Here is a 23,254-nt window from a genome sequence, read left to right as displayed (position 1 = left end):
TCTCTGCGTATGTACGTGCGTGCCTGTGAGTATATCTGTCCTTCATGTATCTCGAGAACCGAGAACCGTGTGACCGATTGATTTCAAACTCGCTGTGCATATCGGCGAACACCCAAGGGAGTGCAGTGCTCGGTGTCAAGTCGGTCAGATAGCCTGTTGTCCAGAAATGCAGATCCAACCAACATGACCATCTATAGGCATATGGAAATCCAGTTGTTCAGAACCGCCGATTGGACCTATATATACACATCACCCATATATGGTGATGCCCATATATGTGAATACACAGTATGGAGCTGCGATCTCTCCGTGTGTGTGTGTGTGCAAGTCCGTCGGTACCCCACAAATCTCAAAAACAATCCAACCAATCGACCGCAAACTCGTTGTGCGTATCGCAGACACTGACAGAGTACTTAGTTTCTTGCGTGTTCCCCGAGTCGTCAGCGGTATAGTCTATACAAAAACAACCTATAAGTCTTTTAGTTGCTAGGTACCTTGCCAGCGTCTGCAGGTAGAGACAGCCAATTTTGTTGGGTAGTTCGTCGGAGACGCCCTCTTTGAGGCTAGGTAGCTGTGAGTGCAGGGGCCGAGGAGGGTGGTGACAGAGCATGCTGGGTTCTGCAGCACTGCTCAGGGAAAGCAGGAACAGAGCGTTGGCCCGGATCACCTGGTGGGCCTCCATGGTGGGCAGCGCCCGGGGCGTCTTTACCTGCAGAGGTTTTTTCCTGGACTGTTTCACCTGGTGAGGAAAATGCAGATGCGTAGTGGTTTAAAAGGACCAAACCAGTGTCATTGACATGTCATTGTCTATTCACAGCCATGGCCATACAGTATATTGTACATGAACACACCATTGTCCCGTTAATGGCTTAACTTTTAGATTTGACCAAACAGAGTGCCGTCTCCCATTCTCTTTGAGAGCCAGGTGCACCTGCATCTGGCACGCCGTTGACAGATTTGGCAAGTCGGAGGTGACGCCAACAATTTTCTGCTGAGGAAACAATCTGTTCATGTGCAAAGTGAAAGCGTACGACTAGCTACAGGAGCAGAATTAATGTGATAATGATGCCAGGAGACGGGTTAAACAAAACTCTCCACATACCTAAAAAAAAAACTAAGAGGAATTCGGAGGGGCTTTCACAGCAGAGTGTGTGTGAATTTCCCTGATCACACCTAATTTTGAGACCAACATATAGGCCCAAGTACTTGCACAACGTGGGCACTGGGCGTGAAAATGACAGTTGTAAACTAGCAATGACTCTTATGCTGCACTTTACATAATTTGTAAGACAGGGTCTTTAGACTTTTGCACCGCCCATTTGCCTCACCCACGCCCCTCCCTCTGACAGTCTCACCACAGCACTTTTCTCTCTACCCGTCTGTCTCCTGCCGCCAAATGAAAATAGCGACAACTTCTATAAGTAAAAACGAATAAATACTATTACAAAAATGTAAGAAACCGCAATATGCTTTGAAAAATGTTCCGAAGTAATGTCAAGTATACTGTAAGGTTTAGTCAATGGACTAAACATGCCAGACCATCTATGGTCCGAGAAATGTGATTATCAATGCACATGGACTGATTAGCGTTTTATAAACACATAGTAGATTACCTTTTCTCTGGCAGCGGTCTGTTTTTCTCTCAAGTACTTCTCTCTGCAGCGGTCGCACACTAGATACCAGGTACTGCCTCCTATGCCTCCATCTCCACAGTTCCCAGCCCAACCTCCGCAGAAGTGGCCTATGCTGTTGTAGCCCTGGCCTCCAGCGTATCGACCACAGCCTGTCAAAAGCATAAAGACAAGTATGACACTTCGAATGAAAAGAGCCTCAAAAGACAATCAAGACAATGACGTCAATGTCAGGTAAACGACTTGGCTAAGAACAGAGGCAATGTGGAGACTTACCTGGGTGAGCCTGTCTCATGTGGTAGGTGACGGGGTAAGGGTGAGACTCCCCACACAGTTCACAGATGGTGTCTTTCTCTGGTCCACCCATGGCTAGCTGGGCCATCTCCCCAAATAGGTTCCCTCTGGGACGAACTTCCGCCTTCTCCCTCTTCTTCTTCTCTTTCTTTGACTTTTTACCATCTTTCTCATGTTCCTTCTTTTTTAAGATGGCACTAGATCCTGGGCTGGGGAAAATCATGTTCTGCGTGGCTGCCTTGATCGTGGCCAAAGAGATGTCTTCCCAGAACGCCACCAGATGCTGCAAGGTCAGCGGCAGGATTGACTTGGCCCTCATTGAGGGGTGGGAGGTCACCTCATAGGAGACAGCATCTCCTTTACCGTCCTCACACTTCTCTGGCAGTGGCGGCTCCTTCAGCATTGAAAGCACCTTGTTCTTGTTGATGCTTCCCATCTTGGAGATGTCGGGGCCATGCGGAGCAATGTTAAACATGTTCAGTGCAGAGGAGATCTCCAAGGAGTGGCGGTTTTTCAACTTGTTTTCCTTTTCCTCTGCTCCTTGTCCCCCTAGGGAGTTGCGAATGGGGGCATGCTCTTTGGTCAAATCTGGGTTGAATTTCAGGAAGGAGGAGCAGGCCATAGCATCATGGACTATGCCCTCGTGCCATAAGAAAGCTGCGAAGACCGCTCGGGCACATTCAGCAACTGAAGGTGACATGGCCTGCTTGGCGGGCTCTGTGAGCCTGGACGTGCTTTCACCTTTAAACAGGGGCCCGGATTTGTCCTTCTTGGGGCGCACATGCCGACTGGAGGTCTTGCGGCTGACCTTCGGTGAGGATCGGCTCTCCTGCTCTTCTTTGACAGGCGCTTTGCCGATGCTGAAGTGCACCTTTGCTGAGCCCTCCTCAGAGTTCTCAGCGTTCTCAGCGTTTTGCACGTCCACATTCTCATCGTTGCCTTCCTCATTGGAGAGGAGCGTGCTAGAGGTACACACCTCCACCACCTCACTGTGGAGGTTTTCCTGGGTCACGTGTGGAGAAGGTGCACGATTCTCCAAATTACTGATCCCTCCTTTGTTTGGGTCTTTAGGAGACAGTTTGGGTTTTGGGGAAGTGGACCTACCCCTGAGCGGCTCGGTAAGTGGAACTTTCTTCTTTCTCAGTGTGTCCGGGTCCAGGGTGTAAGAGTCTGACTTGGACCTCTCTCTGGGTGGGTCTAGTTTGGTCTTGGATGATGGGCTCAATTTAGGTGGGAGGTTCTTGTCATGGTGCGGCGAGGAAGAGCGCTGAGAGGGTGTGCTGGAAGGGCTGGACCTGCCTGAAGAGGTGGACAGGCCTTTCTGTTTAGGGGAAGACGAGCGCGAACTGGAGTTTGGGGACTCTGCACGAAGTCCTGAGGTTCGGCCGTCTGCCTTCAGAGCCTGCAGGGTGTTGTGGTTGGGTGAGTGGGAGCGGCTGTGGGAGTCAGACCTCAGCTTGGCCGTGTCTGAACGCAGGATAAGGGCCTCACTGGCAGAGAGGCTGCCCTCGCCCGTCTTGATTCTGCTCTGGTCTGATGAGCGGTTACCCCGATTCTCCTGCTTTGGTGAGCGGCTCGCTTGCCGGTGTTTGGAGGCTGGAGACATGGGGCGTGCACCAGGCATCAGGTTACCTCGTTCACCTAAACATTCACAATTCAAAAACAATTACACCGGAAAAGTTGTTTGACTTAGGGAGGATGGCACATCCCTCTATCTCTGGCCACAACATTCAACCTCTCTGAGCAGTAAACAAAGTTAGTAATGGAAAGGAAATGCAGAATTGAAGGAAGAAATTAAATGAAACTGAGACCGCAAGGGTGAATGAGATCGTTGAAAAACAAGCAGCATTTCTAAGACTAAACTATTTCCAATGAATGAGTTTGGATGTAATTTACTCACTTTTATAATGTATTTCTCCCACCACTCTGTCAATTTAGTTTAAGTGTCTGAAGTTGATGGAAATAAATAGGTAATGGATAATGGAGAGGCTGAAGATGGTGTCTAGCCCAGCCCTAAGACCTCTACCAACAAATCAGAAGTATTTTTTTAACCAGTATGCCAGGATGGATCCTATCGAAGGCCATTGTTGTTTTTAAATAACAACAATCTGAACAAGCTTGGAATCTAGTCCCAATTTAAACATATTCCCCCTGATAGAGATCTCAACCGAAATTAAGTAACAAAAGGTTTGTGTTACCAAGGAGACAGTATTCTTTCCCATGTTTTTCTTTTCTTTTTCCTACTGCTGAGTGGATTATCCTATTTACAGTATGACAGTGTTATGCCAAGACATACATTATGGACACGTTTTTTTTAAGGGTTAACATTACACTAACAACACGTTATTCAGCAAATACAAAAAAAAAGAAGCACTTTGTGCAATAGGGAATAGATTATGTTTCGGGGCCAAGTACGTTTCTACCCACCCATTGTTCAGTCTAAAGTAGGCATGCATTTTGTGGTTACCCACCCTTTTGCCTGAGAGCGCGAGATGAGAGAGCAGTACCGTGCCCAGCCACAGACGAACTGCTTTTATGCACACGCTCGTGAGAAGCAAGGCTGCATGATGAACCATCTACAGCAGAAAACAGCAGGCAGGTAAACAAACAAGGCACGAAATGCAGGGAGGCCATCACAGAGAGAGAAAGGAGGCATATAGAGGAATCAGGGTTTGAGCTATAATGGTGGTGAGAAAATACCAAGAAATTGGGGCAATGAAGGATAAAGATCCATAGGCAGATCAGGTCAATGGACAGATAGAGTGTGACAGGAAGAGAGAAGGAGAGATCATCAGATTGACAGACAGACAGATAGACTAAGAGACAGACAGGCAGACAGACAGACAAAGAGACAGATATATAGAGGGAGATACACTAGGATAGACAGTCAGACAGACAGACAGACAGAGACAAACAGATATATATAGAGGGAGATAAAGTAGGACAGATAGATAGACAGTTAAACAGATATTTTGAACCCGGGCCTAAGGACCACACAATTAAAGTTTTCTTATTAGATTGAAATTAATGAATCGCAGTGATGTACAAAGGTGGTTTTAGCTATGCTGTTTGGGCATATAATTCTAGCCAGAAAATGACAAACTAAGGAGGCTGCTGTCATTTAAAGTTGCAGTGCAGCCCTGGGCTGGTTGAGACAGGTGGCCAAGCAAGGATGGAAGCAGCAGAGCCAAAGGTAAAGCAGGGATGAACATGATGATGAGGAAGAAGAACGAAAAGCTGACTTCAACATGGAAAAGCAATCAAGCTGAATAAGACGAGCAGCTCAGCCCAAAACGAACTTCAGCACAACATAACAGCAATGTTATGTGTCACATGTCGAACCTTCCACCCACCCCCCTCCCAAAAAAAAAAGAAAAAAACATAAGCAAGATAAAGGAACGGAAAAGACAGGGGGAGGAAAAAAAAAAGAAAACAACGGAATACAAAACCAATGAGGGGGAGAAGCTGGGAGGAAGGAGGACCAGCACCTGTGCAAGCAAGCGCCGACACTGTCAGACAGACGGACAGACTTACTCGGAAGCTGTGGTTGCGGCTGAGACAGTTGGGAGGGGTATTGTCCAAACACAAATGGGCTGTGGACAAGGGAGGAAGAGGGAGGTTGGGCGGCTTGCTCAAATACGGAGGAGGAGGTGGGAGCTGCCGGGAGGAAGGGCCCAGACTGAATGGAATTCAGTATGGCACTCAACCGGTCACCTGCAAATATGGGAGACAGAGGAAGGGGAAAACTACAGCTTACACTACGGTTTTAGGATTCCAAAGAGGGGGTTGGGGGTGGGTCAAGTCATTCAACATTAACCATTGGATTATCCATCGATCAATCAATCAGGTAACGGGGGTTGAGGGTATGCTGGGGGGAAGGGGGGGTGAGGTGGCAGTTTTGTTGGGGAGTAAACTTAAGTGAGGTGGGATAATGGGTGATGTCATCACAGACTAGTGTTTAGGACGGTCCGTCTTATCAGACGGGTGAATTGCGGCAGCAGCTGGACAGATGCCCAGGCCGTCTGGACAGAAGCACACCGACTGGTCCATGCACAATGCGACACATGACACACACATGCCTTACACTGCAGTAATGTTAGGCAAGATACAACCACGCATTAAGAACCATGCGCAAAAAAAGGAAGAGAAAAAAATGGATGAGAGACCAGTGGCTAAATGATGGCATTTGTGACTTTAGAGAGAGATTGATCGATTCATACTGCATCACGTGCATACAGTATGAAGGTGTGCACCACAAGTGGTGCGGAGAATGTTAGTGTTTTCTTTTTTAGAATAGAATAAATGCCTCACCCTACACTGGGGCAAGTTAACTCTTAACCACATGAACCCTAGCGTCCATATTCTGGGCATGTCATAATGGGCAAACATTTGGCAAAAAACAGCAGATCTACAAGCTCTCAACGCGATACGTTGTGAACTTGTAGCTACTTTTGGTGAAGAAATTCACTGTAGATGGGAAGAAAGGAGGGGACCAAGTAGAGGCCCCTGTGGGACCCCGGTCAATGACATACAGTATATAGGGTTTAAGTGGTTAAACTAAAAATTGTGAAAGAATATTGTGAAAATGTGTCAGATTTTCATTGCCTGTTCCTAGACACTGAAGGTATGCCTAGAAACCTTACCTACCCAGGCTAAAACGTTTATATATTTTTTGCATTATGTTTATGGGACAAAGCATCCAACTGAAAGGTCCCATTCAAAACCTTAGGTAAAGATCAGATATGATAAAGCAGGGAGTAAACGAAAAGGCAGAGAGAAGTGCAGGGTGAGATATGCATCAGGAAAGGAGTGTCGACTCGCTACTGACCATAATCACACGGTGGCCATTTTGGTCTTCTGCCATACCCAGACTGGGTGCCCACCCCAGAGCATGACAGAGATCAAAATGGCAACTGTGTGAATGTGGTTGATGAAAAGACACTGATTACAACCATAACTAAAACGTTTGGATGTTGAAATAAAGGTGATTTCATGCCAGGTAGAGTAGTCAATCTAGTGAGTCGGAGTGGAATACAGACAAAATCTAGTCATATCAGAGGGACAAAGCCCCATAAGCTGATCTCACCTTTGTTGTTGGAGATGCCATAGTCAAAGCCTTGTGCTCCATTGGAGGTGGTGGCTCTGTTGAAGGCTTGAACAGAGAAAGGGCTGGGCGGTGGGGTCTGAGCCCCATGCTCCAGTAGAGTTTGTTCTACAAGAGCAAATAAATTAACATCAACTCTGGACAAAATCAACAACTAAATCGGGATCAAACATATAGGGTGGTATTGTATTATATTCTGTAACAGTAAGCTAAAAATGTATTATATTGGCTTGGGTCATGCTACTATATTTTATCACATACCCAAACTTTATTTGCCCTGAGGGGATGATAAAAGCACTGAGAGGGTTATTGGTCAGCTGCCATATCGTCATATATGGCAGCTGACCACAGAATGGCTAGGCAGGCAGCCAGCAGCACCAGCCGTGTTTTCAGCCAACTCCCTCCACACTCTTAGGGAACCCCAGCAGGACTAATGGAGCAGTTCCTCAATGACAGTAATTTATCCATTTATATAATTCTAAAATGTAATAAGTAAGACTATACTGTAGCTATGTGATGAACAAAGTATGGCTGCATCAGCAGATACTCTACGCTGGCCCTTGAATGGATAATGGTGAATTCCCTGGGCCAAAGAGTTCAAAACTTTTAATCCCTATCAAAGTGGATCAGATTTAGAATTGGGTGTTAAAGATATTTGATTAATCAAACTTACATTTCTTATTGACATAATGTTTGCTGAGATAATTCTATGGTCACAGATTGGATACCAAGGTGATCCTAATGGAGTCTTTTTGGATGGTTTGGAACAACCTAAAATCCAAATCTGATCCACTCGGATAATCTGTATTTATATTTATTTAATATATATTTGATTTAATCTTTTGCATTTATCAAAACATTTGTTCATTTGTAATTATTTGCTTGTTTTTTTTACTTAAATAAATACAAATCTAAACATCTGTAATCGGTGGTCTAGGACTCTTGCAATATTACAAAGCAGTAATGGCATACACATATATTACAAGGTAGGCTAAACCAAGACCCACAATATTGTTATAATATTGTTCCACAATAGTATGCATTTATTATACAATGATAACTAGGTGTGCTTCATATTGTTCTCGTCTTTCAGTGAAGGAAATATTGACCTCCTCATATTATTTGTCTGTCTCCCCATTTTTAACCTTGTTCAAGGGATATGTGTCCAGTTTAGAACCAATGCCTGTATTTTATTACCAAAATAGAGTTTTCTGTCCTCTGTGTATTATATTAATTGTGCTGTATATTGTTATTCTGAGGCCTCAGGTGTTCCCACTACTGTCTTAAATGTTTTTTTTTGTAATTTTGTATATTTCCTGCTATTGTGTCTTGCAATTATTCAGTCTTGTTAAAGTGTATTTGTTTGCACCTGGGCAAGACTAACAGAGTGTACATAACTTTGACTACACCTATCTGACACGTGCAGCTCCCTACTGATTGGTGGGATGACTTTAGGGTGAACCTATTTCTGCCAAATCAAGTTAAATGTCTGTTTTGTGGCATTCAGTTGTCAAAGACAAGAGGTGACTTACCGTCATCATGGCGGAGGTACTGGTTTCCCCCGCGATCTCGGGCCAGCGACCAGGCCTCTCCCTCATCGCTCTCACAAAACTCCACCACGCTGTTCTTATCCAGCTGCACCCATGTTCCCTCCGAGTTGACCACCTGATGCACAGACAACCCTCTTTATCCGTACATACACACATGTCGTGAACCATCTTCACACACCTCAAGTCCAATTGAAATTCATTCATTACAGCTAACCGGGATCATACAACTAAAATCGTATCTTACTGCAACCACAAGGTATGAAAACCATAACATACAACCATAACATCTTCAAAACCACACACCCAAACACAGACATATACACGAGATCAGTCCATGCAAACACAATCTATTATCATCCGATTTACAAGCACACCCTACAGTGGCAAATCACATTGATTTGATTTAATCGATTTCATGGCATTAACAGACATCAGGGGACAAAATTGATGAACAAAACTTACTCTAAAAAGGTAGCTTATTGAAAGGTAAATGCATGGGGCTGTTTTTTCTTAACTCCCTGAAATATCATCATTTTGGACAAACAGACATAGATGAGGAAGCGTTAGTGAGTGGGGGTTGCACGTTTCAGATCCAGACAGGGCATTCCAGAACAGGTTCAGAGAGGAAGTTCTAGAACAGCATGACACACTATAGCAGCCAATGAGAGGTCAGGTCCGATAAGGGGAGGCTCCATTCAGTTATAGGGTCAGAGGCAGTTTAGAGAGCTCAAAGTGCCGTTATTCACAGGAGTTAAAGAGTGCAAAAAAGGATATAGCAAGTCACAGTGTGGCTCCAGCATTTTGTGATTCAAAATAAAATATTTCAAGGCATTTGAGTATCATGGCATGAGAATGAAGTGAGTTTACAGACAGGCTGAAAGAAATAAGGAAACGGTCAAAATGCTGTAACCAGGGAAGTTGATAAAAGAGAAGTCTTCAACGAGTGTAAAGATACAGAGCACACACCCTCACCCAGAAGCATCTTGTGTATTCATTCCCCTTGCAAAAAGAAATTACATTCTTTACATTCAAATCATTTGAAAAATCTAAGCGAAGTGGGAAATACTGATTCCTGTCTTGTTAGCGAGTAAAGGGCAATATCTGGCAACAAGAACTTTAGTATTTACACTGATCTCAATTTAGATTTATTCAGCTGAAGCCACAAAAACACAAAGCATTTTTATTTATTTTTTCGTTTTCTTTTTAGGGAGGGAGGGAGTGGGGGGTTGAGTGCGTACCTCGCCTACTGCCTTGACCTTGTTCCCCAGTACTAACATTCCAATGGGGATACCCCTAAGGTTTGGGCAGCTTCTGATGTTGTGACCAGAGGGGCCGGTCTTGACTACCTTATAAAGCCCCGGGCCGCCGCCCTGCCCCGCCCTGCTCTGCTCCCGCATGGGGGCCTCATGGGAGGGGCGGCTGCTCACCTCCTTTATGTTCTCTTCCGACTGGCCCCTGGCCTCCTGTAACAGGGAATGACACGGGGTTAGAGACAGGATAGTACACAGAGAGTGCGACAACAACAAAGAAAGCAGGACTGAGTTAGAGTGATGAGTTGTGAGTTAACGTGATGGAGGGGAGTCAAAGTACTAGTGTTCAGATTATTCCCATCAGTGAATCCACTCTTTTCAGGGAGCCAACAACATGCTTAAGGCAAGTCTGAGCTTTATAAGTTATTTGCAGAGATTACAAATGTATGTATGTTTCCACAACTAATTTGCTAGAACAACTATTTAGATAGCATGTTGTTTAGACAAGCAGATTTGATGATTACCCAGTATCATAGTTTCTTTGAAGCACTACATTGTACCATTTACAGTACCCTGTCATTTCTTGACTAGGGTTTGTCATTTACATGACAGTTACAATGCACTTGTCACTCTGGATAAGAGTATCTGCCAAATGTCTACACTGTAATTGTCAATTGTAATAAATGTAAATTATCTATGCACAACAACTAAGCTATATATCAAAAACACCTGCAATATTTATACAAAATATAAATTCAACACAACGTTCCAACATTGCAGTGATGCAGGTAAGTGACCAGTAGACAATAGACCAGCTCAAATTCAGTGAATGCTTTACCTCTTCCATATAATCTACAGGGAAGCATGCTATTACACACAGGGATACAGCACTGTACAATACATGGCAACCCTCATGCAACAGATTAGTTCCAGATTTCTTTATCCTCATGCAACATACAAACTTGGCCTGCTTCGTCCCCCACTACTTTCATTTTCCAATCATGTTGAATCAAGGTTTCAAGACAGGGTAACAGTAATGACTACAACATATCCCATTTTATAATGTCAAGGAGTCTAGGGGAATAGCAGTGATATTTAAGCTTCCATCACTGCTCTAAAAACCAAACAATAAACAACCATGCAATTGTGGTTTGATCACCTCTGGCCTGAATGTTTACCCTTTAGGGAAGTCTACAACATCACAGAGGGGTTCGAAGTAGAAATTAAAAACTCATGGCAAAGCTACAGGACAGCCAGGCTGAATACATCTCTCCTTCATACACAACTCACCTGTGGTGGGAATATAGTTAAGGGGCTCCACGACAAAAAGGCGATATCCCTGACTCCTTGGCTAGCATTAAAGACATTCTGAGCAACAGATTGTAAGACAGTCAAGAAACGGCACAGGACTCGAGATGAGAGAGCAAAGGAGGGGAGGGGGAGACGCTGATGTATTTTTTTGGAAGGAAAACAATATTTGGCTTGGCTCTTCAGAATTTTTACCACATTTAAAGTAATTTAGGAAGGCGAAGAAGAGAGAAGAGAGTAACAGATTTTGCCCAGTGTTAAGATAGCGAGGCCTGTTAGTTAGGCATTGATGCAGGGATGGCGGGTGACCATGAGGAACTGGGAACACTGACAAAGCCTGTTAAATATCTGATCGCTTGGCATCAAGTGGGATCAAATGCTTTCTTGCATTCATGAGATAATATGGACCTTCCCTTTGAACTTAAAACTTTTAGGGTCAGAATATCTGCAAACATGATTCAATCGGCAAAACAACTTGACAAAGAAAAAAGGAATTCAATAAATATACACCAGAAAAGATAGAACTTCCAAAAAAATTCCCCACTTGGATGATGTAGTGTGTCATGCTGTTCAGACAAAGATCTCAGACATGGAAGCCTCTTAGAACCTTAAGCAGCCCAATGCAAAGGTGGAATTGGTGGAGTGGTAGAGGTACAATTTACTGCAGAAGCGTTGTGTGGAGCCAGTGATTGCTTCATGACAGAAAACCACCTTAATATTTTGATACTCACTCAGCAAACGCACTCCAGATTGTGATACCTTGTTGGAACGGACATTAACCACTTTCAACTTCGTGACTGCATTTTGGGCAATTATTATAGGTGACATGTTTAGATTTCACCAATTTGTCACTGTGCGACACCGTCGTACAACAAAGTATAAAATCGGGCTTAACAAGTGGTTAACATTGTTCAAACACAATCACACCAAATCCCCAGATTTGTATCTACTTGGCCATTTTAGGGGTTTCTGCACCATGGAGCAACAACACATGGACCCTTTTGTGCTGCAGTACCTGCTGTGTTTGTGAACTGTGAGAGGGCAAACGGTGAGGAAACGACACAGTTCGGTTGGACCCACTAAACCACACACAGAAATTGCTCAACTGCTACCTCTCCCTTTTTCGGACAATTCCTGCATTGGGAGGTGGGAGGGAGGTTGACTTCAGTGCTCTGAACACGTTACTAACTACTGTAGTTCCGTGAGGGTTTACAAGGGTCAAGTCCATCCACACACACGGGCGCACACACACAGACACGTCATGGTTATATTGCAGTAAACGTCTCTCCCTTGCACATGAGTTAAGGCATGCACGCACTCAGCTGCTGCGGCTCCTTTGCTGTCTTGTTAGTGAAAGTTGGGACACTTGGCAGTGCTGCTCAGGTAAACAAACACATCATGCAAGAGAACACACCCCCTGCAGTAGTCCTATTATTCTGAAAAGGTTCTCAATGCGTTGCATGCTTTAAAGGGGGCATTTGGGAAGAGAGGTGCCAGGTGTGTGTCGGGGAGGGTTCTCTTGACTCGAAGACTTATGATTGCCTTTTCCCTATCGAGTTCAACAGGGGTGGTGATCTCTAGTGTCTTTCCTCATATGGGCAGCGCAGGAAGCCTCTGCCCCACTGCACAATTCAAGACCGTTGAGCAGGCCCGTTTACTTACGTCAGCTGGGACCAGCAGGCTCCTACCCAGATGCTGGTTAAAAGAGAGGCACCAGGCTTCAGTGTACCCATTCATGTTGGGAACATACTTCTTTAATGTTTCATCATTCAGCCTGAGCCACACACCATCATCATTGTGCATCTATAGGAAAACAAGGAACAGAGTAGAGCAGAGCCATGCCCCTTCCTGTTACTATGGAAACAGGAGGAGGGGGGCAGAACCCTCTCATAGAACACCTCTGGCGGCTGCAGGAGAGACCCAGGTCAATTTGAAAGGGAAGGGGGGCTACACCGAGTCAAAAAGAGAAGAGGAAAAAAAAATCACAATTGCCGAGTTGAGATGGCGAGCAAACAGTGCACTGGGATTCAGTATGAATTGCACAGAGTTTATGTTTTAAGGATAGGGAAGCCAAAAAAGACGATAGCAATGAACAGAGTGTGTGTGTGTGTGTGTGTGTGTGTGTGTGTGTGTGTGTGTGTGTGTGTGTGTGTGTGTGTGTGTGTGTGTGTGTGTGTGTGTGTGTGTGTGTGTGTGTGTGTGTGTGTGTGTGTTGTGGGGGGGCTATTAGTAAATGCTTTAATTTCAAAGACAGCAAGTTTTTCATGCTGTGTAGGCATTTATGCCTTTCCTGCTTTTTGATTATTTATTTTTTTATCTCTCTCTGCAGCCTCAGAAAAGTCTCACATGGGTATGCAGCAAAATCAAAGAAAAGCAACAAATCTGTGAGCTTAGAACAGAGGTCGTAATCAATAATAACATATACGCGATGTAATAAATGTGTCAGATTTACTCCGAAGACATTTTAACAATAAAAAAAGAATGTTATGAATCTGCCTTTGCTAACTGAAAGAAGCGTAAATAGTGAAATGGGAGCTCAACAAAAGTGGACAGTGCTTCTAAAACACAGGTTCAATTCTGCCTGGTCTACGTTGATTACCTCGTCAATGAAAGTGATGGTGCCATTGACTTGCACTATGCCTATCTGTTCACTCTGCAGGGAGGGGTGACTACGAACACGCAGGCCTGCGCTGTCCTTGGACACAAATTTGCGGACCTGAGAGAAGCAGAGGAAGACAGGGAAACAGTGAGCCGCCGGAGCAGACAGACAGAGAGACAAATAAGACAAAGTGCTGCAGAAGAAGGAAGGAAGGAAGAAGCAGAGCACATTGACAGCTGTGGGGGGGGGGTCACGCATTAACTCTCTCACACACACACTCTGCGTCCAGTGCAAACACACACACAAAGCAAAACCATCAGCAGAAACCGCAGAAAGAGCAGGAGTCTCCCCACCACCAACAGTGCCAGTTGGATGAACTCTGTTTTGAATCCTGTTATCCAGCTACTGTACATCGGTGCAGGTGTTTCTGTGCAACATGCTCTCAGAAAGAAATAACATAGTGCTGATTCAATATGCACACCTTGTTGCTCGTTTCCCCCCCCCCAAGGTGTGTCAAGTGTTTTGTCAAGTTCACAAAAAGAAGATAACTGTAGTGGCAAAATGTCAGTAGGAATTATGCCTCATTCAAAATGCTCTTCTCGTGAGTTGTGACATGGATGTATTCATCTTTAGCACTTGGACTTTGGAGTTTACCAATAAACAAAAGATTTATCCAACTACCTTTTCACAAGTAGCTTGTCTGCTCAACCATTCACGACATGGTTGAATGTTTTTGCTTTTGTCTCTGTTGTGTTTTATTGCATTGCAATCGACCTTCCCAAGTGTGCATGCATGCATTCATGAATGCATTTGTGTGGAACAGCTAATGGCTCACCTTGTTAGGCTGAGGCTCAGCTTTTGGTTTGACCATTTGAGTGCCGGGTGGGATCATGCCTTTGGGAGGGTCTTTCACTTCCACCTCCAAACCAGCATCTTGAAACAACAAAATTACATTTTCACACAAGCATTGTAAAGAATGCAACATCAATTATGTATAGTATTCTCTCTGTTAGAGATGTTTGAGGGCAGACAGGAGTGCTACTGTGCCAATGGCTGCAACAGCTTTTGAATCACCTATTTCAATGCCATCAATGGTGACATGGATGGTATAGAGGCCTACTGCTCCAGGAGTCCAGTTGGCACTGTAGGTTCCGTCTGTATTGGCCCGGATCAGCATATTCTCGCTGGGTCTGTAGGGGGAGAAAATTATCCAACTACTGTGAGCGGACTTTATGTCACAATACATCTGGATGAGCAAAAACCTCTCGTTCCTGCACTGCTCTGCTTACCTCTTTGGGGTAGGGGAGGCAAAACGCAGCTCTTCAAAGGAGTAGTTCTCATACGCCTGTAAAGTGACCACAAAACAAATGCACCAAGTCAACAACATCCAAAATACAAAGTTTCCTGCCTAACAATCGGCACTTCGTTGAGTGTGCGTCCTTAAATGTTTTGGGAGCTGACCAGGAATATCAGAGCTTGACAACTCCTATTTTAGTTAAATGAGTACAGTGCTAAGGTCACGGAGAGAATGAGAAATCAGATGCTTGCATCTGTGACAGCTTTACTCATCTTTTAATTTAAATAAAATTGATTTCAGAATTAAAGCCCCACTCCAGTACTTTATATTAATGTATTTTGTTTAGCATTTTTCTGCTGTTTAAAGTTGTTCAATGCCAAACTTTAGTCCAATAGAAAAAAAAGTTCAACATTTTAAGCATGTCATGAAATGGTATTTGACTAAAAGAGACTACTGTATGATTCCCATTGTCTGGAGGGATGGTCATGCTGTGACTGGGTAGTTGGTTTTCACTACCATTTTGGGTTGGCTTTGATTTTATAGGTGAATGTGGATAAGAGTAACATTCCACTTCAAAACTATGCTTTGAGATGCTCACTGTGACTAGACAATTTCAAACCACAACCGCGGTTTGATGAGAAAACTAGGCACTAAAATTGGTAGGAGAATGGCTTTAAATCCGCCCAGTGGTCCCTCTGACCTTCATCATGGTGATGGCGATGTATCGAGCCTCTTTGACAATCATGGGCTCGTAGGTGGCCTCCAGCTTGGGCGTGGGCAGACCTCCAAAGGTCAGGTCGGTGCCCAGGGTGGAAGCGGAGGCGCTTCCAGGAAGCCGCTGCAGCTTCTTCACGTTCTCCTGCTGTATGGACTTTTTCTGGGAGACTGGTACAGCCTTCACCTCCACCTGGATGGGGAATTGAAGAGAACCGCGGGTTAGGGGTGTGAAACAATGGTACAGTGAGTAAGGTAAACAGACCAGCCTGCACTGTCATATAATAGCTAAATGCCCGCACACTGGCTCTACTCTCACACAGGCTAATTATCTACTTTCAGATGGGTTATTATACAGGTATGAAGTATTTAGCACTTAAGAATAAATTACAAGACAGAATGTAAAAAGGTATTCTGACCTTCATGTTGGGGACATGCACCACATCTCCATATTGGTCTTTGGTCTGTACAACAACTGTTGTGGGCCACCCACAGCGAATGTCATCTTTGTTTAGGATCAGCGATGTCTTCTGGGGGTCTGCATACGAGTCTGGCTGCAGCCACCTGCGAGGAGCAGGGAGAAAAAGGAACAAAGTCAATGTCCGTTGTTGTTTTGAGCACTAAGAATCAGGGATTTAATACTGAACATAAGAGTCTCTGTCGAACAATCACTAATCATTTGAAATTTCAAGAAGGAAAGGAGTAAAGAATAGAGCAAGAAATAAACAAGGAAAACAGGTGCCAACACTTCCTATACATACTGTACATCCCATGTTAATTCTCATAGTTATAATCATTGTATAATGCTTTATAATCACTACATTGTATCCACTGAAATGCATAGATATATAGATATATAGATATATGGATATAGAACATTGTGCAGGTGAGACATCACTTAGCAGCTGAAATCAAATGCTTAAATACGTTTGCGTACATTTTATCAGACAAAATCTTACCTAGCTAGGCGTCCTCCACTTGAGCTCTGCACGCAGGTGATGAAATCTTCCAGGAAGGAGTGTTCATTAGTTTGGAGGTGCAGAGGCAGATTCCCTTCTAGAGCCTCCAGGATGGTGGGGGAGTGAGACAAGGCTAGACCCTTCCCCAGTATACCTGAGTGGGACTTGACCACCTTGGTAATACAAGGGTGAGGAAAGCAGAATGTAAAGGAGAAAGGGTTGAAGACATGGGCAATATTTGTGAAGGTGGTTATTAATTATCTCAGATCACAGCTAATGATATGTACCTGGAGAGAGGCTTCCTCAAGAATCTCAAGATCTTCCTCTAATTCATTCCCTGTAAAAAAAAAAAAATTATTATTATTGACCTGACATTCTCAACCCTACTTGAAAATCGCGAAAGTCGAAAGTGTTCGGCTGCCGTGTTAACCCATTCAATCCGGGAACGCATACTGTGTCATTTTTGATTTTTAGCCATAACCATTATTTTATACTTTGGGCTATTCAAAAATAGCAGATATACAAGGTCATAGCGAGCGCCGCGCTACGAGCTAGTAGATCTCCTTTTTTTTTTAAATCATGAAAATTTGTGCAAATCTTTGAATATATATTAAGGCCGGGCCGTTAACGCCGTTACCGGGCTAAGTTAACGGCGGACTCTTATCTCTGTTATACTCTGTGTGTGTGTGTCCGTGTGTGTGTGTGTCCGTGTGTGTGTGTCCGTGTGTGTGTGTGTGTGTGTGTGTGTGTGTGTGTGTGTGTGTGTGTGTGTGTGTGTGTGTGTGTCCGCGCGCGCGGGGGGGACTCTGCATGTAGCGTTGATTTCAACTTGTTGAAAGTGTGTGTGGGTGTGTGTGCGCGCGCGAGCGATGTGTTTGTGTGACGAGCATACATTCGTGTGTCAGACTGCTCCTCCTACCTGCTGCTTAGAGTTAGAGGAGCTGCACTCGCTCGCCTCTCATTGAAAATGAATGTCCTTAATGTAACAAGCTGCCTAAAGCCTTCTGTATGAAAAGCTTGACTGTTTATGTCCATTCCTCGGATTGACGTTCGTTTTATTGAACTCAGTGATTTTCCGCGACTTGTCTTTCACTTAGAATCAAATGTCCGTCAAGTCAAACGACAGTAACACTTGATTCCGGACGGTTGGCCTTCAAAATAAGAGCGTATGTCCCGTTTTACTTTAGGTCAGAGAAATTCAAAATAAGAGTACACTGACTTGCTTCTTTTTTTTTAAGAAGAAGAATGCTCAGTTTTCATTGTTGCTACACTTAGAATATCAAATAAAAAGTGTGAACCAAAAAAATAGGATACTTAAAGTTAAGAGTGATACTGACTTGTTATAGATGAAGAATGCTTTAATTTTCAATGTTGCTACGCTTAGAATATCAAATAACAAGTGTGGGAACCCAATAGCACTTAAATAGTGATATTGACAGTTTTTTTTTTTTATAATTTGACGATGCAACACTTAAAATATAGAATATGAAATTGTAACGGTAATATAGTATCGTATCAATATCGCAATATCGAGAAACGTAAGGAGGAAAGAAAAAGCAAGGACTTACTTTTGGTCATTATTTGGGTAGAACACACATATTTTGAATGCCTTCGGCAGACTTCAAATGAGCCATTTTAATCTAGATTAATCTAGATTAACTCCAGGATTGCAGATAGATTAATCTAGATTAAAAGAATTAATCTATGCCCACCTCTAATATATATATATTTTTAAAGCAAGAATCTTTAACTCTAATCTTTGCTTCTGGGGATTCTACAAATGTCTTCTAAATCCTATTTTTTTTTTTTTTTTTTTTTTTTCATAATGTTGCTACATGTATAGTGGTTATCAGTGGTTCTCAAATTTTTCCATGTCAAGGACCACCCACAATGATATGTATATGTCCGCGCCCCCCTCAAAATATTTTGTTCCAGGGACCCCCATAAGCAATGATTTGTTTAAAAAAATGTATATATATATATATATATATATATATATATATATATATATATATATATATATATATATATATATTCAAACAAAGATTTGCATACATTTTCACAATATATCTGCTATTCTTGAATAGCCAAAGAAATCTAAAATGACACGGATGCGTTCCCGGATTTTATGGGTTAAGTGGGTGGGCTGCGTGCATTTTCAGAGCATGTTTATTTTTATGATCAGTCAATCGATTGTGAAAGAATTAATTCTATATTGTCTTTCAAATGTTTTGCCAATTATTTGGGGGCCCACTTGCAATACCCTCACGGCCCACCAGTGGGCCCCGACCCACAGGTTGAGAACCACTGGTGTACAGTACCAGAGCAGAATGGTGAGGCATTGAAGGGATTCTACATGAGCCAGAAGAAATGTCCTAACTTCCAGCGGCTTCCTTACCTATAGGCAGTGCCAGGTCCTTCTTCATTAGAGCTGCAGCACACATACTGCCCAGGTAGGCCAGCTCCTTCTCTAGCTGGATGATACCCTGACACACACAAAATACACAGTCAAAACACTATTTCATGGTGTACTATTTATTTTCTACCACAATCAGCACATTGTCTTCCATGGTCTTCCACGAAACCAGTCTTTTACATTTTAAATACATCTAGAAATAGTGAAAATAGCCATTCTAGTGATTCTACAAGCTCACAAAGCGTTGCAACGCTGTGTGCCACTCTTGTATGATGAAAGTAGGACATTTGTTTATGAAAAAACAAAAAAGTTGAAATATGGAGATATGAGGTATGTACTATGTCGTTTCTGCCCGACAGCAACAGCATACAGTACTGTACAGATACGTGTACATGGGTGATGTATGTAATGGCTTTTTTTATATATATAATTTGAAGTGGAGCTGTATTTAACTTCTGTATTGTGATGTGTTTCCTAGTGACAGCATAGAGGCGCAACAGTGAAATATTGGATATTGTTTGAACAGAACAGTGGTTCTAATACTGTATATTCACATGTGTATGTACATTGTATATATAGCTGTATATACATACACACAGACCTAAATAATAATCATAGATATAGAAATGTTATAGACTACATAGCAGAATATATTGTAGGCCTCCTACCTCATCAGGCCCAGGGTTGAATTCATATCCCACAGCAACACACTTGAAGCCATAGAAGCATGCCTTCTCATCTTTCACATAATCAGACGCCGTTTCCAGCGAGAACAGAACTTCATTTCCTGAAAGGAGAGGAGACGGTGGAAAATCATGACCTTGACACAACAGGAAGAGTGACAGACGGACAGACTGTTGCAGGTGGTCATGGGTAAAGGAAAGAAAGCCAGCTGGGCACGGTGTCTTAGAAAATGTTCATTAAGGAGATTAATACACACATGAGAATATAATAAAAATCAATGAACTGAAATAGAACTGCAGGATGCAGTCACCGCCATCCTGAGATCGGTCTCCCTTGTCATCCATATTCCAGTATACAACAAGAAATGTCAATTTCCCTTAATCTTACAGAAGATTGTAAAAAGAAAAAAAAAAAAAAAAGAGTATTTAAATGTAACCACATGAACCTAGTGTCCCTATTCTGGGTATGTCTTCATAACAGGCAAACATTCTGCAAAAATATATGAACGTTCAGTCAAAGTAGCGGATCAACAAGCTCAGAGCTTGTAAAACAGCAACAGGAGCCTGCAAACCAAACTGTTACAAATGCAGGGCCTTTCATACCTGGTAGCACTAGGACAGTGGTGGGCCAGCCAGTGGAACCAGAGAACTTCTTGAGCTCTGTCCAGGTGTTGATGGTGTCATGGGCCAGAGGCTTGCCCCCCAGGCTGGACAGGTGGAATGTGCGGCAGGGGATGAGCAGGCGTAGGACATCCTCAGGCTGAGCAGTGCCACACTGAGGGTCAAACTCTATGGTGGTCCAACGGACACAGTCTGGGAAGGATACCTGAGAGGGCAATTGAGCACATGGAACACCAGTTAATCAGTGTTCCAGCGACTTCCTGGAAGTGTCACACATTCAATGGCAGTGACTGCACACAAAATAATTAAGCGAATTAAGTCAGCCATTGAAACTCGACGTACTCAAAAACAATTTCTATCACAGCCAGAAAAATGTTTCGACTTATTTTGAAGTAAGCTTTCTGCTTAAATATTTTATGGTGATAGGTATAACGTACTCTGTACTGTGTGACTCCAGCTTGCTTGTATGGGTGGTCACTCTCAATCACAGAGTAATGGCTAGAGGTCGTACAAGCCGATAGGCCCTGCTCAGGCTGGTTTCCGGTAGTGCTATCTGTCGATTGGTTAGGATTAAAGGTGGGTGGGGCATACTTCTGGTTGAGGGCAGAGACAGCAGGTAACAACTCTTGGACTAGGCCAAAGACCTCAACAGCAGCCTGAAGGAGAGAGGAAGGTAGAGTAGATTTAAACCACTATATTACATCAAAGTACCACAATTCATATTATACTCATACTACCATGACAATAGATGAACAAAGTTTCCGGTCATGTTCCTGGCTTGTATTCTTACCTTGGGTACGGAGGCAGCCACAGGGCCGATGTATGCCAGGATAAGGGGTAGCAGCATGGAGAACAGGCTGGAGGAGCTCAGTAGCTCTGGAATGTCTTCGGCTGAAAACAATTAAGGACATTTTACCAACAAAAAAACCCAAACAGATTAAAACAAAGTGGCTTCATTGTCTAGAGGACTCTAGACCAAAGTATAAGGGTAAGCATGTCATCATGTTCTCACCATCGACAGCGAAAGCTCTGTGCAGAAGGTCCTTGGCAGCTCTGACCACAGCACTGACCACTGACAGAGCCCGGCTGCAGTTCTTATCCTCCTCGTTGGCTTTGCTTAGCAGCTGGGATTGGAGATCACCATCATACTCACTCCTACAGCCAAGAGGACACAAGAAGGTCAGAAAAAGACAAACATTCAATGAAATGGTAGAATACATAGTATGTGCGCGTGTGCGTGTATGTGTGTGTGTGTGCGTGTGTGTGTGTGTGTGTGTGTGTGTGTGTGTGTATACCTGTAGTAGAGGATCTGAGGGATCTGACCCCTGGTCTGGTTTGTTCCATTGCTACTCAGGCTGCAGGTGCTGAACGTGAATGCAACGCCATCAGAGCACTGAACTGTGGTCATCCCACCATCTCCATTGGCTGTGCGACTGCCGTAGTTTCGTAAACGGACGGCATACTTTACCCCCTCCTGCGATAAAGTAAACATGTTAATCAGAACAACCATAACATATCTATGATAAACTAATACATTATCAGCTCTGAAAAGCCATTGTTAAATGTCAAGTGGGTACGTGAACTGTCACGCAATATCCTGTGTGTACCTTGAGTGGCACGGCCTTGTCTAGGCGGATCTCAGCAATGTCACTAGGGGAGTCATCGGTGCTGTAGGTTCCTTTCACCAGCTCCAGAGACGTCCATCTGTGGGTGTGGGCTGAGTCTCCTGGGTGCTCCGTCTGGGCCTAGTGGAGATAGAAAAAATGAAATAAAAAAGTGAGAAAGAACACAATAAGAAAATGGTAAATAAGAAAAAGAGGTTGCGCATCAACAATGGGTTTTCTCAGTGGAGTGCTAGACCGAAAATCCAGTATACACATCAACAGTAGGAATTCAAAAAAAAGTAGCACATCCACAATTTCAAATAAATGGAGTACAAAGTACTCGCATTTTGAAACGCGTAAGCGTTCGTTTATTGGTGTGTGCCAATAAAAAAAGTGGAAATGTGAGTACTTTGTCCTCCATTTATTTGAAATTTTGGATGCGCTGCCTTTTTGGTATTTTTTTAATTCCTACTTTTGAAGAATAAAATGGTGTTGTAAACAAAACAGTAAACACTGGTAAAAGTAGAAAACAATAAACAATAAAATGTAAATGAATGGCAGAACACAGGAGGTGCAGTTGTCTCTTACATCATCGGCGAGAACCTCCAGTTCATACTCATGAATGCCGCCTCCTCCGTAGACGCAGAAGCCCACCAGCACCACACCAGGCTTGTCCACTGTCATACAGATGGCATCAGGGGAGCCGTTGCCTGTGTTCCAGCTCCGACCCTGGCTGGTTTTAGTGAAGCGGTTGGGAGTGGCCTTCACAGAGTGGAGCGAGTTCAGCCCGTCCACCTGGAGAGTGACAACAAACCAAGCTTATAGATGCCACACACATCAAGCACATTATGTGGATATGAGGGACAACTGGAAACATGATGAAACCCATGGGGGAAGTGTAATTCATTATTTCACACATTGACTGCAAATTAGAAGCCATGTTCTAGATAGAAAGTTCTTCCAAAAACAAAAGATACTGCCACATCACCAGGTGGAATAAGTGAGGACCCTAAACAACTCAGCAGGCTGTTTTCTGCATACTGTAGCTGTACAATGCAGTGGATCTCATCCATAAAATACTGCTGCCAAAGTCAATTAGCCAATGTCAACAACTAGGCCATACCTGGGTATGCGTGCACCCCAAATATATGCAGACTTGGCTAATTAATAAACAACTTAAAATTCTCAAAAACGGAATTGTTCCCTAAGGCGAATGCCAATAAC

At 43.5% G+C, this 23,254-nt stretch overlaps 1 protein-coding gene across 25 annotated transcripts in view; it reads right to left on the bottom strand.

Moving 5' to 3' along the window:
* Nucleotides 1-23,254, bottom strand: part of mycbp2 (MYC binding protein 2) — an 80,873-nt gene that overhangs the window by 13,668 nt on the left and 43,951 nt on the right. For 9 of the 25 annotated variants that reach the window (XM_084083664.1, XM_084083682.1, XM_084083675.1 and 6 more), the window contains 25 exons: nt 22,619-22,825; nt 22,034-22,171; nt 21,722-21,900; nt 21,439-21,581; nt 21,217-21,317; nt 20,864-21,082; nt 20,409-20,631; nt 19,791-19,909; nt 19,105-19,192; nt 16,994-17,043; nt 16,707-16,879; nt 16,167-16,311; nt 15,734-15,940; nt 15,026-15,081; nt 14,811-14,926; nt 14,572-14,669; nt 13,737-13,853; nt 12,800-12,940; nt 9,818-10,042; nt 8,562-8,694; nt 7,012-7,137; nt 5,460-5,639; nt 1,908-3,566; nt 1,614-1,783; nt 495-739 (listed from right to left, as the gene is read on the bottom strand). In XM_084083664.1, coding sequence (XP_083939790.1) covers nt 495-739; nt 1,614-1,783; nt 1,908-3,566; nt 5,460-5,639; nt 7,012-7,137; nt 8,562-8,694; nt 9,818-10,042; nt 12,800-12,940; nt 13,737-13,853; nt 14,572-14,669; nt 14,811-14,926; nt 15,026-15,081; nt 15,734-15,940; nt 16,167-16,311; nt 16,707-16,879; nt 16,994-17,043; nt 19,105-19,192; nt 19,791-19,909; nt 20,409-20,631; nt 20,864-21,082; nt 21,217-21,317; nt 21,439-21,581; nt 21,722-21,900; nt 22,034-22,171; nt 22,619-22,825 — 5,258 coding nt within the window. The remainder of the gene's footprint in view (nt 1-494; nt 740-1,613; nt 1,784-1,907; nt 3,567-5,459; nt 5,640-7,011; nt 7,138-8,561; nt 8,695-9,817; nt 10,043-12,799; nt 12,941-13,736; nt 13,854-14,571; nt 14,670-14,810; nt 14,927-15,025; nt 15,082-15,733; nt 15,941-16,166; nt 16,312-16,706; nt 16,880-16,993; nt 17,044-19,104; nt 19,193-19,790; nt 19,910-20,408; nt 20,632-20,863; nt 21,083-21,216; nt 21,318-21,438; nt 21,582-21,721; nt 21,901-22,033; nt 22,172-22,618; nt 22,826-23,254) is intronic. The other 16 variants (XM_084083667.1, XM_084083680.1, XM_084083677.1 and 13 more) reach the window with 13 other exon arrangements.

The sequence above is a fragment of the Gymnoscopelus microlampas genome, assembly GCF_963454915.1.
Source record: "Gymnoscopelus microlampas genome assembly, chromosome: 17".
NCBI classification, from domain to species: Eukaryota; Metazoa; Chordata; class Actinopteri; order Myctophiformes; family Myctophidae; genus Gymnoscopelus; species Gymnoscopelus microlampas.
This window is presented reverse-complemented; position numbering and strand designations above follow the sequence as displayed.